The sequence below is a fragment of the Sciurus carolinensis genome, chromosome 11 (genome assembly GCF_902686445.1).
Source record: "Sciurus carolinensis chromosome 11, mSciCar1.2, whole genome shotgun sequence".
NCBI lineage: Eukaryota > Metazoa > Chordata > Mammalia > Rodentia > Sciuridae > Sciurus > Sciurus carolinensis.
This window is the reverse complement of record NC_062223.1, coordinates 80,469,331-80,483,943: the sequence shown is the minus strand read 5'-3', so window position 1 is coordinate 80,483,943 and position 14,613 is coordinate 80,469,331. Positions and strand designations below refer to the sequence as shown.

General features: G+C 42.9%; 1 protein-coding gene across 1 annotated transcript in view; it reads left to right on the top strand.

Annotated features, from left to right (window-relative positions):
- Positions 1–2,270: 2,270 nt before the first annotated feature.
- Positions 2,271–14,613, top strand: part of Gab2 (GRB2 associated binding protein 2) — a 188,441-nt gene continuing 176,098 nt past the window's right edge. Inside the window, exon 1 of the mRNA XM_047519264.1 lies at positions 2,271–2,544. Within this exon, the coding sequence (XP_047375220.1) occupies positions 2,470–2,544 (75 nt within the window). The 5' untranslated portion in view covers positions 2,271–2,469. The remainder of the gene's footprint in view (positions 2,545–14,613) is intronic.

Here is a 14,613-nt window from a genome sequence, read left to right as displayed (position 1 = left end):
GGGGTTGTTCAGAAGACTTTCTGAAGCCCATACGCTGTAATCATTGCATTTCAAAAACATGGAAATTTTCTCCACACAAAATTGTAAATAACAACACAGGATCTTTTACTAAACAAAATCAGACCCTAAAGAGTTTCTGGCAGAATGCAACCTAACCTCAACTCACTGTCGCTGAACAGTTTCCCAGTCTGTGTTCTGAATCATATAACTCTCAGAGGATATGTAAAAGGAGACTACTCTCCCAGGGAAACACAGGGCATATGTCTGTCTGACTTTCATCACAAACCTTAGCTGCAGCCAAACCGTGCAGATTTCTCAGACTGCAATTCTGGAGACTTGGCACCATGACTCAGAAGTGAATGAAGTCAGGATTGCTTTATTTTGGTTGGGAGTCACCGCCTCCTCATTGATTTGGCAGACAAAGTATTTTGATGTTGAAGGTCCTTAAAGCCAGAATTTAGAAATGGCCATGATTCTGATGGTTGTCCTTTGTTTGGCTTAGGGATACCTAAATTAAAAGGTTAAGGGAGCTCTGGTTACAGTCACACCCCTATAGTTATGGCTTTGCATTCTATCCAAGGGCATAATAAATATTGAAGGTCAGTGAAATGTGGGATCCAGGGCAGCTAATCTTTCCACCTCTCTGGATGCCTAGAAAAGCAAAGTGCATAGTAGGGGATTAGCCTTTAGAAACTGACTGGAGTGACTGAACTTTCCCCAATCCAATCAAGTGCTGTTGGACCAAAGGAAGATCAACTGATTGAAATAAGCAGCTTAGTTGCACAGAGACAGGGAAATGGACAAAATGGCCTTAGTCTAAGATTACATGGGGCAGTGCATGATGCTAGTTCTCCAACTTATGTCTGCAACACAATTCCCCATTGATAATATGGGTTATTGTCCACATATAAGGAGGATCTACCTTTATTTTATTTTATTGTATTATTTACAGTACTGAAGATTAAACCCAGGAGCTCTCTACCACTGAGCTACATCCCCAGTCCTTTTTCTTTTGAGACAGGGTCTTGCTAGGTTGCTAAGGTTGGTCTTGAATTTGTGATCCTCCTGCCTCAGCCTCCTGAGTCACCGGAATTACAAGCCTGTGCCACCACACTCTGCAGGACCTATCTTTTAACGCTGCTTATAAAGGCACTCTATGAATTAAAAAGGGCTCCTGGGGCTGGAAATGTAGCCTGAGGCCCTAGGTTCATCTCCAGCAGCACAAAAAAAACAAAACAAAAAGAACTTATATGGGGAAAACATTTTTAATCCTTCCACTGAAGTGCTGATGTTATTAGGTGTTCACTTTCACATACTTTTTTAGTTAAATCTCACCACAGTGAGAAAGGCATCATTATTATATTCCAATTTACATGTGAGAAGTCTCATATGTAGCCTGTGTCCAGGAATTGAAACTCTGGGGATTTTGACTTCAGTTTCTTCTTCTACACCAACTTGCCTACCACTTCTCCATGAAATACAATGACTATTTTTTGCTTTCTCAACTCTGCAAAACGTAGGAATTTTCTTTTGAATTCTGTTTTCCCAGAGGCAGTGGGGAGGGAGTCAGTTGGACTTTGTTTCCTTGCAATAAAAGGTTCCCAAGTTATCTGCAGACAGTAAAGCAGTTCTCCACTTTGAAAAGCAGGTGAGCAGGATCCCCCTCCCTTCCCCCACCTGAATTAGAAACTTTGCTCTGCATTGTATTAGCTCTGAGACCTTGGGCTATCTGTAAAATGGGACTAATAGTGCCTGCCCAATTTGTAGATGTGTGAAGACAATCAAGTAAACAATGAATGCAAATACTCCTCAAACATAGTAGGTCTGTTTCCTTTCCTTCTCGAGCCACGGGGGCGGATGCGAGAGTTAATGAAACTCTCTCAGGGAAGCGGGTCACTAATTTCAGCCAGAAACTGACCTTGCTGAAACCTGAGACTATGGGAATGGATAAGAAACAAGCAGCGCTTGAATCCTTTCCCTGAAGACCCTCCGGGTAAAATCGATGTGCGATCCAGGGTGCGAAGCCCACCACCACGACCAGGGGCGAGGTGCTTGAGGCTGCTGCTTGAGGCTTCAGGAAAAAAACAAGACCCAGGGGGCGTGCTGGCTGGAGGCAGCTTCCGCCCCTCCCGGCCCTCCAGCCTCCCGGGTCCCGGCCGGGTGGTTTGCGTCTGAAGGCAGCTCTCCCGGGGGCGCTGCGGGCTGTGGGCGTGGCGAGCGGGCCGGCCTTCCTGCTGGGGCGCCCCCGCCGGGCTGCCTGGGAGTGCGGACCGCGCGCGCGCGGGGGCAGAGCGGGCGCGCGCGGGGCAGTCGGGCCCGCGCCGCGCCGCCTCGTCCTCGCCCGGGGCCGCGGGCCGCCCGGCCCCTCCCCTCCCCCGCGAGCTGCGCACCGCCGGCCGGCTGACCCAGCAGCCCGCGCCCGCGCCCTTGTCCGCGCGACCCGGCGGCGGGCTCCAGTCGGCCGGCAACATGAGCGGCGGCGGCGACGTGGTGTGCACCGGCTGGCTGAGAAAATCGCCCCCGGAGAAGAAGTTGAGGCGCTATGTGAGTGCGGGCGGCGACCGGGCGCGGCCGCCCAGGGGCGGGCGGGGGGCGTCCCTCGGCCTGCCGAGGGACTGGGGGCTCCGGGAGACGCCGCCCGCCGTGGGCAGGGCGGATCCTGGGGCCTCCGGGGGGCGAGGAGCGGCCGGCGCGCCCCGCGGCTCGGGGGCGTGTGGGGCACCTGCACACCTGTCACAGGTGCGCCGCCGAGGGGCGGGGCGGCAGGTTGGGGCGGCAGCTCCTCGCCGGCTAGGCGGGTGCGCCGGCTGCACCTCCCCAGCCAGCCTCCCAGTGAACTAAATACTGTATCGAAGTTTGTATTGATTGTTTTTGGAGACCGAGAGTTGACTCCCGGGGTTGGGGGACCATGGTCACCCCAAGCGGATTCAGCCTGCAGGCTTGGGGGAGCGGGCGGGCAAGGGGGGCGTAGGCTGTGGGGCCTCGCCGCCCGGCCCCACAAAGGGCGAGGCGCCTCACGCCCTCTCCCCTTCCCTTTCTCCGCTCGCCCCTCCCGGGTGGCCGCCTGCTTCCTTCCAGTCCACAGCCGCTGCATCATGGGCAGCGTCAGCGGCATGTGCAGTCCTTGTATTAAGTGACTCATTTGTTTGTCCCCCTTCTTTATTCTGTATGTCTCTCACATACACCGCCCCCCACCCCCGCCCCACGATGGTGACACTGCAGTTTGGTCCGCGCTAACTGGCCGGGGTTTTGTGTTGTGCAGCCCTTGGCGTCTAGGGTCGGGAGAGATCAAGGTTTTCAGTTGCCAGGTGGTGCTAACCGACAGTGTTTACTGAAATTGCTGGGACAGCCTCTCCCCTCTAGGTGAGAAACTGGCAGCATCGGGAGGAGGTGGTACAGACTGGTGCTGAGCGGTGTAGAGTTCTGGCTCGGGTCCGCCGCACAACCCGAAGGATGTCTCGCCTGGCGAGGTCAAAGTACAAGAGGGTGCCAGTTACTGAGGCTGAAATCGGTCCCGGGGTAGTCTCAGGAATTTAGAAATGGAAGTAAGATCGCTAAAAGGCACAACAAGGTCTTCCATCTTCTCCCTCCTCGCTTCCCATGAATGCCCTTGCTACACTGACATGGGGCTGGACTCTGGGGATCACTCCCACAACCTGGAAGTCAGCTTTTGCTTTCCAGCTGCAGTGCATCAAGGGAGCTCTGAATACACCCTGTCCTCTGTCCTCGCACTAGTGGCTGGCCCTGGGGGAGAAGCTCACCAGTTTCCTGTCTTCGCTCCTCAGATCAGAATCAAGGGACTTCTGGCCTCTGGACTGAGGAAGTGACATTCTGTTTTTCAAAGGAAGTGTTGTTGTTGGGGAGTGCTTGTGTCAATGAAATCAGGCTCTTACTTAGATCATTTGCTGGGAAAAAGCTAAGGATTTAGCACGTGACTTTTGAAAAGAGGCATAGATTTAACTTAGTAGGGCGTGAGGCTGTGTTTTCTTCTGTTTTAAAGCTCATTTTCTGGGGTGTTGATGTAGCCCAAGTATTATAATTACTAAGAAACTTTTTTTCTTGTTGAGAGGTGGATCAGATCACTAGGCAAATTTAATTTTTAAATTAGTGCTAAGGAGGAATAATTTGCTATTAATATTTTTATAATTTTTAAAATATTTATTCTAAAGAACTTCCAAAAATTATCTGTAAAAGTAGATACCATACCAGCTAGAGGAATAGTGTGTCCAGTAAAAAAAGTGACCCTCAGTTCTCAAATTAGAACACTACCCTAAAGAACCTTGAAACTTTGTTTTTGAAACAACTTGCAAACAAGTTGACACCATATCTGCATTTAACTGGTGACTGTTTCAACTCTATCACCCAGACTCAATGATCCATTTCTTGGGTATTTATTTTTGTTCAAAAACAACTTTAGGTCAAAATAACCAAGTTTGAAGGCTTTTGTGTTAAGCACTTTTTCACCCATTGGAATTACCTGACAGCGAGGGTCATATGATGACCTCAGCCTCTTTTTCCCATGTTTCCTGTGGCCCCAGCCCATAAGGCATCTGACTAAACTAGCAACAGCTTTTCTTAAGCTAGGGTGTGATGTGTTCCACTAGTGCAACCAGAAGCCTCTTCCACTGTGAAGTTCAGTTCCTCTGGTGGGAACAGCCAGTCTGTGCAACTCTAAACTTCTGGGGAGCAGCCTGCCTTCACATCTACCTTTCTTTTTTCTTTTTTAAGAATTTCTGTCTATACTCTTGTAAGTTAGAACTCTGCCAGTTTCCTCAGTTTGTTAGAGACCCAAATTCATTAGACCCAAACTTGGAAGGAAGTATTTCCAGCCCCATTGCTTCTGTTTCTGATGTGTATAATAGGCATTTGGTATTGTGGACTGATAAATTTTCATTATAAGAATACCTCAAGCATATGAGATAAGGGGGAACGTAATTTATGAAGTACATTGTATTTATTTTAAATTATTTTTTAAAACCTACTTCATTTAATTTGGGGAAGGAGTAGGTGGAGGGGGTAAAACAACTTGGAAGAAGCTATGGCAAATATTGTTAGAAATTGGATTTTAGGAATTTTATTCCTTCATCATCCTTTTCTAATTGACTAATTACAAGAAAGTATAAAGGTCTTTTGGGTATTTGCTGTGTTCCCCAGGGTAATTACAAAAAAAACCCCCAAAACTGGAAAATGCTGAGTACAGCCCTTGGGGCATCATCATTTGGTTACACTGGAAGACTGGTAGACAAACAACCTCCCAGTGTGCCTCTATATGGGAAGTCTCAAGTGTGTGCATTGGCACACACACATACATGTATGTAAAGCTTAAACAGGATTTTCTTGGCAGGAAAACATTTTACAACATACACTGCACTATAGTTTTCTGTTGATTTTCAGTTAAAAGATCTGGGGAAAGATTGGTGGCAGCACTGCCCCCTAGTGGTGAATTTTTCATTTTTGTATCCTGGTGGACACCTGCATGAAGGAAACACTAATTTTAAAAAAAATGTATTGAATGAATTAATTAAATAAATATTCGTGTTTCAGGGACTGTATTAGGCCCTAGGAATAAAAATTAATCCATTCATTCAGATTTAGCTAAGACCTGCCTTCTCCTTCACAGAGAACTGAAGTGATCAAGAAATAGCTCCCGAAACATTGTAACCAGATTTCTAAATTTACCTGTGTCTCTATGGTTCCTTTCCTTTTTCCCTCTTCTTAGAGTAGATTAGATGTCCCTTCTCTGAGCTAATCCTGCTACCTGTACTTTGGATCACATTCTCTCCTCCCTGCTCAAATAATTCGCACTCTTTTGTCATGAATCTAACCTCCCCCCTTTACCTATTCATTTCCATTATCATTTAAACTTAACTTTTTTAACAGAATTTCCCCTTTGCATTCCAACCCATCTTCCTCAGTACTCTTTTCTTCAGGGCTAAACTTGTTAATGGTTGTTTATACTGTGTTCATTTCTCCCACCTCCTCTTAGCCAGCTTCAATCCAAAACTGTTTGTCATTTCAACAAATCTATTCTCAAAAAGGCATAGGTGACAACATCAGGTCACTAAATTTAGAGGATGATTTTTCATTCCTCATTCTAATTAATCTCTTCAGTGCTTGGTCACAGTTGACCACTAATTCTTGAAACATCTTCTTGGTCTTGAGCAACACCATTTTTGTCTGGTTTTTCTCATTTTCTGGCTGATCTAAATCTCCTTCCCTAGACTGATCTCCTTTTGCCAGGTTAGAGCTCCTTTACAATAACAGTGGCTATGTGGTTTCTGCCTCTTGGCAATCTTGTTCATTGTCCTGCCTTCCACTATCATTTGCATACTGGTCATTATCAAGTTAAATTTCCATCCCCAGAGTTGTGTTCTGAACTCTAGACTTGAATATCCAACAGTTAACTGGACTTTTCTATCTGAATATCTCCCAGTTAATGCAAATTCACCACACCCCAAATTCTTTGTTTCCCTCTTTTTCACTCCATTTCTGCTCAGTAAATGGTACCACTAACACATGCTTGCTCAAATGAGAAACTTGAGAATCATCCTTCATTCCCAGTCAACCCACTGTCCTATGTTTAATCTTTTACCAAAATCTATTAGTGCTATCATCTAAATATTTTTTGCTTTATATTCCATCCCCATTTTCAAGACTCTTAAGGTTAGCATTTTAATAGCTATCTGTTGGGCCATATTCTGTACCATGCACTATGTCTAGACCATTTATTTCTTTTGTAAATTTTTTTTTTTTTTTCTGTGCTGAGGACTGAACCCAGGGCCTTGTGCTTGTGAGGCAAGCACTCTACCAACTGAGCTATATCCCCAGCCCTCTTTTGTAAATTTTTTAAAATTTAGAGACAGGTTCTTGCTAAGTTGCTAATGCTGGCCTTGAACTTGTGATCTTCTTGCCTTGGCCTCCAAAGTAGCTGGGATTACAGGTGTGCACCACAGTATTAAACAAGGTGCCTGCTTTTCTCCTTCCATATGTGAAAGACGTGTTTCCTTGCTTTAGCTTATTTTCACTTATTGCCCAGAACCCCACACAAATAACTGGATTTCTGTCTTCTCTTGATAAAGCAGTTGGTCTGCACCAGCAGGCTGCTTTCTGTATGAGCTGGTCTGCTGGGGTGGCACCTTGCAGGTGTCCCACTGTCCTTTATTACCCTAAACCCAGCCTACTTCACTAATTTGCTGGGAGCTCTTGGGCCACACTTGCATTTGCATTTTCTCAGGCCCAAGCTGGGAGGCCTTGTCCCATGCTTTCTATTTTGCAGCATGGGGTTGGGGAGGCAACTAGCTAGTTTTATGACATTTGTTTCTTTTCTTGCCTTATTGCGCTGGCTAGATCTTCCAGTACCATGTTGAGTAACTGTTGAGAGTAGAAATTCTTCACTCCCAGTCTCAAGAGGAAATCATTGAGTCTTTCACCATTAAGTAAGCTCTAGGGTTTTTGTAAATGTTCTTTATCAGTTGCAGAAGTTACTCCTCTATTTTTCTGAGAGTCTTTGTTATCAATGGGTGTAGAATTTTGTCAGGTACTTGTTTTGAATCAATTGATATGATCATGTAATATTTCTTTTCTTTTTTTTTTTTTTTTTTTGCGGTGCTGAGAATTGAACCCAGGTCCTTATGCTTGCAAGGCAAGCACTCTACCTACTGAGCTATATCCCCAGCCTGATCATGTAATATTTCTTAAACCTGTTAATATGGCGATTTGCACTGATAGAATTTGAAATATTAAAATAGTTGAATATCTGGAATGAGCTCTAGTTAATGAGTAACCTGATTGCAATGGATTACATTTTTTTTGTCTACCTCCCTCCCCAAAATTCATATGTTGTTATCCTAACCCCAAAGTTATGATGTGAGGAAATGGGGCCTTTGGGAAGTGACGAGGTTATGAGGTTGGAGTTCTAACAAATGCAATTAGTGCCCTTATAAAAAATGTCCCTGTAAAAACTGTTTGGAGTTGGCTGGGCCATCAGCAGGATGTTGGGGGAAGTGGGCTCTAAATCTGGTGAGAACACCTGGACTGATAAGAACAGAGGCAGAGGGAGGTCTTCAGAAACCAGAGTGTGTTTAAGGTTGTTTGTAGACCATCTCATATCAACTCAGATAACCAAATGGAAATTCCTTTCAGCAGCTTTCTGTTCTGTGGTCTTAATCGCTGGACTGATTCCTTGATTGTGTTCACAAAATGAAGAGATTATTTTAGCCCAGGGCCACTCTCCTGAGCTTTCTGTCACCGTCATTAATTCATAACTCTTCATTTGAGCTGTGCATGGACATCTGTAATCCCAGAAACTTGGGAGGTTGAGATAGGAGGATGGCTAGCCTTACTGAGACCCTGTCTCAAAATAAAAAAAGGGGGACTGGGAATATAGCTTAATGTTTAAGTGCCACAGGTTCAATACCCTGTACCCCCAAAAATCTCATTTGAAAAGCAACCCACATATCCATCAGTAGATGAATAGATAAACTAAATATGGTATGTACACACAATAGAATATTATTCTATTTAAAGAGAAGAAATTGTCATCAGGCATGGTGCTGCACACCTGTAATCCTAGCTACTCGGAAGACTGAGGCAGGAAGATTACAAGTTCAAGGCCAACCAGAACAACTAGTGAGATCCTCAAAATAAAAAATAAAGGGTTGGCTTATAGCTCAGTGGTAGAGCATATCTAGGTTTAATCCCTGATACTTCAAAAGAAAAGGAAGAAGAAAACATTGATAAATGGACATGCTACAGCATAGATAAACTTTGATGATATTATGTTAAGTGAAATAAGCCAGTCACAAAAGGGCAAATATTGTATGATTCCATTCTTATGAGACATCTTGAGTAGTCCAATTCATAGAGACAAAAAGTAGAATGGGGTTACTAGGGACTGAGAATAAGGGGCCATGGGGAACTATTACCTGATGGATGCGGAGTTTCAGTTTTGTGAGATGAAAGAGTTCTGGCTATGGATGACTGTGATGGTGGCACAACATTGCAAATGAACTTAATGCCACTGAACTATACCCTTAAAAATGTTAAGATGGTAAATTTATATTGTGTATTTTATCACAATTTCTGAAAAAAATCTCTTCATTTAATAAAGATTAGTAATTGACCTTGCTAATAACTCCAACCTAAAAGACAAGACAGGATGGAATCGCCACAGCCTTGAATGATTGTGGAAAATTCTCTCAGTAATGTCAAAAGACCAAAGGCAGCGAAGTCACAAAGTAGGAAAGCATGCCTGCTACCTCACTTAATGAAACGGCTCTGGTGTTTCTATCTTTGGCTGGCCTTTCTTTAGCTAGAAGGGGATGATGGGATATTATAACCTGGAGTTTATGAGAAGTACAAGTTCCAAAGTGAGCTGTTGCCTGCATCCAAATTAATTTTGTGAGATTTTTATAGAGAATGTATTGTATCCTTTCTCTTCCCAAGGGAATAAATCTGTACTCAACCCTGCCTTCAAGAAATTCACAGACAAGGGAGATCAGAAGTGCACATGTGAAACAGAATGGCACCCTTATATGGTGTGATCCAGGCAGTGAGTTGTGTGAAGGCCAGAGCTCTGTGTGTGGAAGTAGAGGAGCTTCCTAGAATAGGAGGTGGAGACCTGGGCTGGACTCGGATCAGTACTATGGCATGTGGAGAGGGAAAGAAGGGTGCACATGGGATGTGGGGGCTAGTAAACATCCAGAATGGAGGAGCCTAGAATAGAAAGCTGAAAGAGCTTCAAGAGGTAAGTAGAGAGCTGAGGGGGACAGTCCACAAAAGACCTTGGAAGGCAGGATAATGTTCATTGATGAAGAGCATCACTCACCAAGTCTTTGCCTCACAGATGGCCACTTCTTCAATGTGAAATGTCAGTGGTATGTTGACAGTGTTTATCTTCAGATCTCTCTGTTTCAAGGGCCTTTGGGTTCCTTGAGCAAATTACTAAATTCTCTGATCTTTCTTGTCTGTTAAAGTGGAATAATGCGTCTTATTTCACTGAATTTGAAAATTTACTAGGATAGTGTCATGATACAATGTCCAGCTCAGATTAAATAATTAGTATTGGGGGAGGTGGAAATAATGTTGATTTATGCTTTTTGTAGGGAAGAGGGTACTGGGGATTGAAGCCAGGGACACTCGACCACTGAGCCACATCCCCAGCCCTATTTTTAATATTTTATTTAAAGAGGGTCTCACTGAGTTGCTTAGTGCCTCACTAAGTTGGTGAGGCTGACTTTGAACCCTCAATCCTCCTGCCTTAGCCACCCGAGCCACTGGAATTACAGGCAACCACCACCACACTCGGTACCATTTATGCTTCTCAAATCTTTCACAGGAACATGGTGTCTTCACATTCTTTCACCTTTGGGCCAGACTAGAGTTTACAATGCCAGAATGTAAGTGAAATTCCCAAGCTAGATACTACATCAAGTTCTAGAGAGTTAAAGTTTTCCTGAAAGAAACATCTCAAGGTCCTCTGATCTCAGGGAAGGAAAGTTAATCTATGCAGTGATTTGTTTGAACCTGACTTTGGCTCGTCCTTGGGAAATTTATGTGTGCCTGGGGATGTCAGTATCAATGTGTGAGCTCCTGGTGTGAGAGTGGTTTAAAATGCACGTTCCTGGAAGTGGTAACCCTTCAAATTCAGCTCAGAGATCCTTCCCTACAGCCCCTCCAAGGAGAGCCCACTTCTGGGCTTGTTTCGGTGGCATGTTTTTCACCTCTAGTGTGGCATTCTCACTTTGGGTCTTGTTAGTTTCCCTTTGCTAGGTATGTGCACCTTTGATGGGAGTGTAACATCTCGCTTAGAGCTGGGTACAGGTCTGGAGTGCTCCTTGTCAGGTACTAGCTATAAGCAAGCACTTTCAAAGCCTTTGTCTTTTATTTATTATAACTAACTCTCCTCCCAGTTCTTTGTTGTTTTTTTGTTTTGTTTTGTTTTGTTTTCTGCAGGGGAGTACTGGAATTGAACCCAGCTACATTCTGTCACTAAGCTGTGTCCCAGCCCTCCTCCCACTTTTATGATTGCTTCTTTTTATTTACTACTCAAAATACTGAGTGGATTTCTTTGTATCCTTCAAAATGATCAATTAGGGTTTTTTGGAGTAACATGAACTCATATATTTAAACATTTTCACTGTGTTCGAATCTGTTATATTTGTTTTCCTTATTATAATTCAAATTGTACTATCTTTAGCCAGCAAGACGGAATACAAATTGGTGTCTGGATCCTATTGACATGGCACTGATCATCTTTGGTAGTCTCTTTGCTATCTGATATGACAAGATGTTCCAGGTTTATCTTGTACATTTCCTGGTCCAGACTTATAATTAACCATTTCCTCAAAGGGTCCTGGTTTCTTTTAGTAAAAATGGTATAGAAACCCACTAGGGGCACTAAGGGCTGATTTTCTATTGGGTTGGTTACATGGTTATAATCAACATGAGCTGTTGTTTTATAATTGCTTCTTTTTTCATGAACTGTCATTGTGAATATTTTCATTTACTTTCTCATATTTTTTCCAATTTTTAATTATTAAAAATTTTGATCATATAGAAGAGTAAAGAAAATGATATAACAAATAACAGATGGACTTGATTTTAAATATTATCAAGATTTCATCACATTTGTTTTGTCTATTCCTTTTAGTATTTCTTTTTTTTTTTTTCTTTGTTGGAATATTTTAAAGCAAATCCTAGACATGTATATAAGTCTTATAAATATAATTTGAATGACTGTGCTATATATTATGTTAACATCCCCCAGGCTAGACAAGACATCTGTTATTTCCAATTATTCAGTACATACCTGGTATGTCATATAGGCGGCACATCTTCTGAGTTTCATCCAAACTGATGAGCCATAACATGTATGTTTCCTTAACCATCATCACAGTTTAATTTTTTTTTAAATTTTGAGGCAAATCTCACTGAGTTATTAAGACTGGCCTCGAACTTGTGATCCTCCTTCCTTAGCTTCCTGAGTCAGTGGAGTTACAGGCATGTGCCACTGCACCCAGCTTTACCACTGAGCTACATTTCTAGCCCTTTTATTTTGAGAAATGGTCTTGCTAAGTTGCCCAGCTGGCCTTAAACTTGAAATCCTTATGCCTCAACCTCCCAAGTCTCTGGGATTACAGGTGTGTGCCACCATGTCCGTTACCTTTTGTATCTTAAGTTACTATATTGAGAATGTTTCCCTGTGTCACAGAATGGTCTTCTAAGATACGACGACTTTTAATGACTACTTAAGGATACCAGTATAACACAAAACTTCTCAAGTATGTGTAATGAAAGAATACTTTAAACATTTTCACAAGTTCTAATGTTGAATTATTTTTTATTATTTAATCAAAATATGTATAAGCAAAAACTGTGAGTTATAAATATGTACTTATAGCTACTCTGTAGTTGTAAGACCAAGACAGATACACAAAATAAATATAAAATTTCAAAACCAATGTTTTAACATTAGATATTTTGCTGAAACTAAATTGATGCTCAAAATGTGAATATGACATTTATCCTTTTGGAGCCTGTTAATCTCTGTCACATTTTTTTTATGTTTGAACTGCAGTGAAACATAGATTTCTGTAGCAAGCCATTTGGCTTTTAATTAGTATGACATTGGTAATTATATATTGTGACCTCTGTCTTTTCTCACTAGTTATTGTGCATGAAAATTAAAGAACTTGGTACTTGGTATCAGTTTTTTTTTTTTTTTTTTTTGCGGTACTGGGGATCGAACTCAGGGCCTTGTGCCTGCGAGGCAAACACTCTACCAACTGAGCTATCTCCCCAGCCCGGTACTTGGTATCAGTAAGATTTAAAATGCAGTGCTGGCAGTCAAGGAACAACATCCTCTTCTAAGGTGATCATTCACATACTCAAGTCTTCCTTATGAATTTTAAAATTCACCTTTGAGAGGAAGACTTCAAGACTGAAAAAAAAAATATGAAGTGGATTTGGAAATCCCTGAGGATATGTCTTTGAATCCTATTTTGAACATACCCACAAAAACTGTAAAAAGCATAGGCTCTGAGGTTAGCCCTGGATTGGAATCCAAACTAATCCCCCCATGTGCTTTGTGGGCTTGGACAAGTTAATCTCCCTGAGCTTTAAATTTCTATTCTATAAAAAGGAGATAATGATCATTTTAATCAGTTAATTGAATAGTTGTAGCTCAGAGGGATACAAACATGAATCATTTTGTTTTTTTCCAGGCAGAATTTGCAACTATGCTCTCCCTTCTCCTATAAAGGATAGATCCTTTGATGGTATCCTGGGCAGAATCTGCACCCACCTGGTCACTCTGGGTTGTTTAAAGTCCACCTTTTAAAAATTTGTCTTACCAGGCATGCTGGCACTTTGAGGCAGGAGGATCGCAAACTCAAGACCAGCCTCAGCAATTTTCTGAGACCCTTAGCAGTTTACTGAGGTTCAAAATAAGAAATAAAAAGGACTGGGGATGTAGCTCAGTGGTGGAGTGCCTTCGGGTTTAATCCCTAGTACCAACAAAATAAGTAAAAATAAAAATAAAAATTTCAGTGTATCCTGTTGCTGGCCAAACTAGTGACTCTGGGGATATGAAACACAGGTTTGGGTTTATTTTTTTCTCTGCTCCTCCTTCCCATTACTCACTTAGGTGAGTGTGGGGGTGGCAGGAGACAGAGTCTCTCACTGATATTTCTTCCCTTGCACCTTTCTAGGCTCCAGTTGTTCAGGTGTGTAGGGATGGGTAAAAGGATAAGAACAAGGATAAGCGTCACTTAATGGCTGCTGTTGGGGGTCAGTAGCTAGTTACCTGACTAGCACTGCCTGTGTAATTATACTCCTCACACTTCTAAGTTCTTCATTTTTTTTTGGTATGGCAGGGTAAGCAGGAATTGAACCCACTGAGTCACATCCCCAACTCTTTTTTTTTTTTTTTTTTTTTTTTGAGATGGTCTTGCTAAGTTACTGAGGCTGAGGCTGGCCTTAAATTTGTGATCCTGGGGCTGGTGAGATAGCTCAGTAGTAGAGTACTTGCCTTGCAAGCACAAGGCCCTGGGTTCGATCCCCAGCCCGCCCCCCCAAAAAAATAATTGTGATCCTCCTGCCACAGCCTCCCAAGTTACTGGAGTTACAGGTGTGGGCCACCATGTCTGGCTTGTAAATTCTCTTGAGGATGGGCTTCTTACTGAGTGGTCTGCTATCCTGGAGAAAAATTTGGAATTAAGTTATTTTAGTCTCTTTCAGGTTATCCCTTCCCTACTTAACTTCCCTCCTCCCCCAGCTAGTGTACCTTTGCTTAATGTACAGTCCTCTGGTGGGAAACTAGCAAGAGAGCTTAAGGCCAGCACTTTCCATGGGAATGCTTGACCCAGCGGACCCGAATCCACATCAAACAGTGGGGTGACTGTATTGCCGCCACTTCTTGCTTCATTTTCCCTTCCTTTGTCCAGATTGGTTCAGGACTGATCTGTAAGTCAGCAACCTAAGTAGATATTTACCTAAGTAGATATTTACTGTAAGGCATTACAGTCTTAAAAGTTCTTGCCTCAATCCTTTCCTTCCTTTCTTTTCTTTTCTTTTTTTTCCCACCCCTAATCTCTGTAACCGATTATCTTGTAA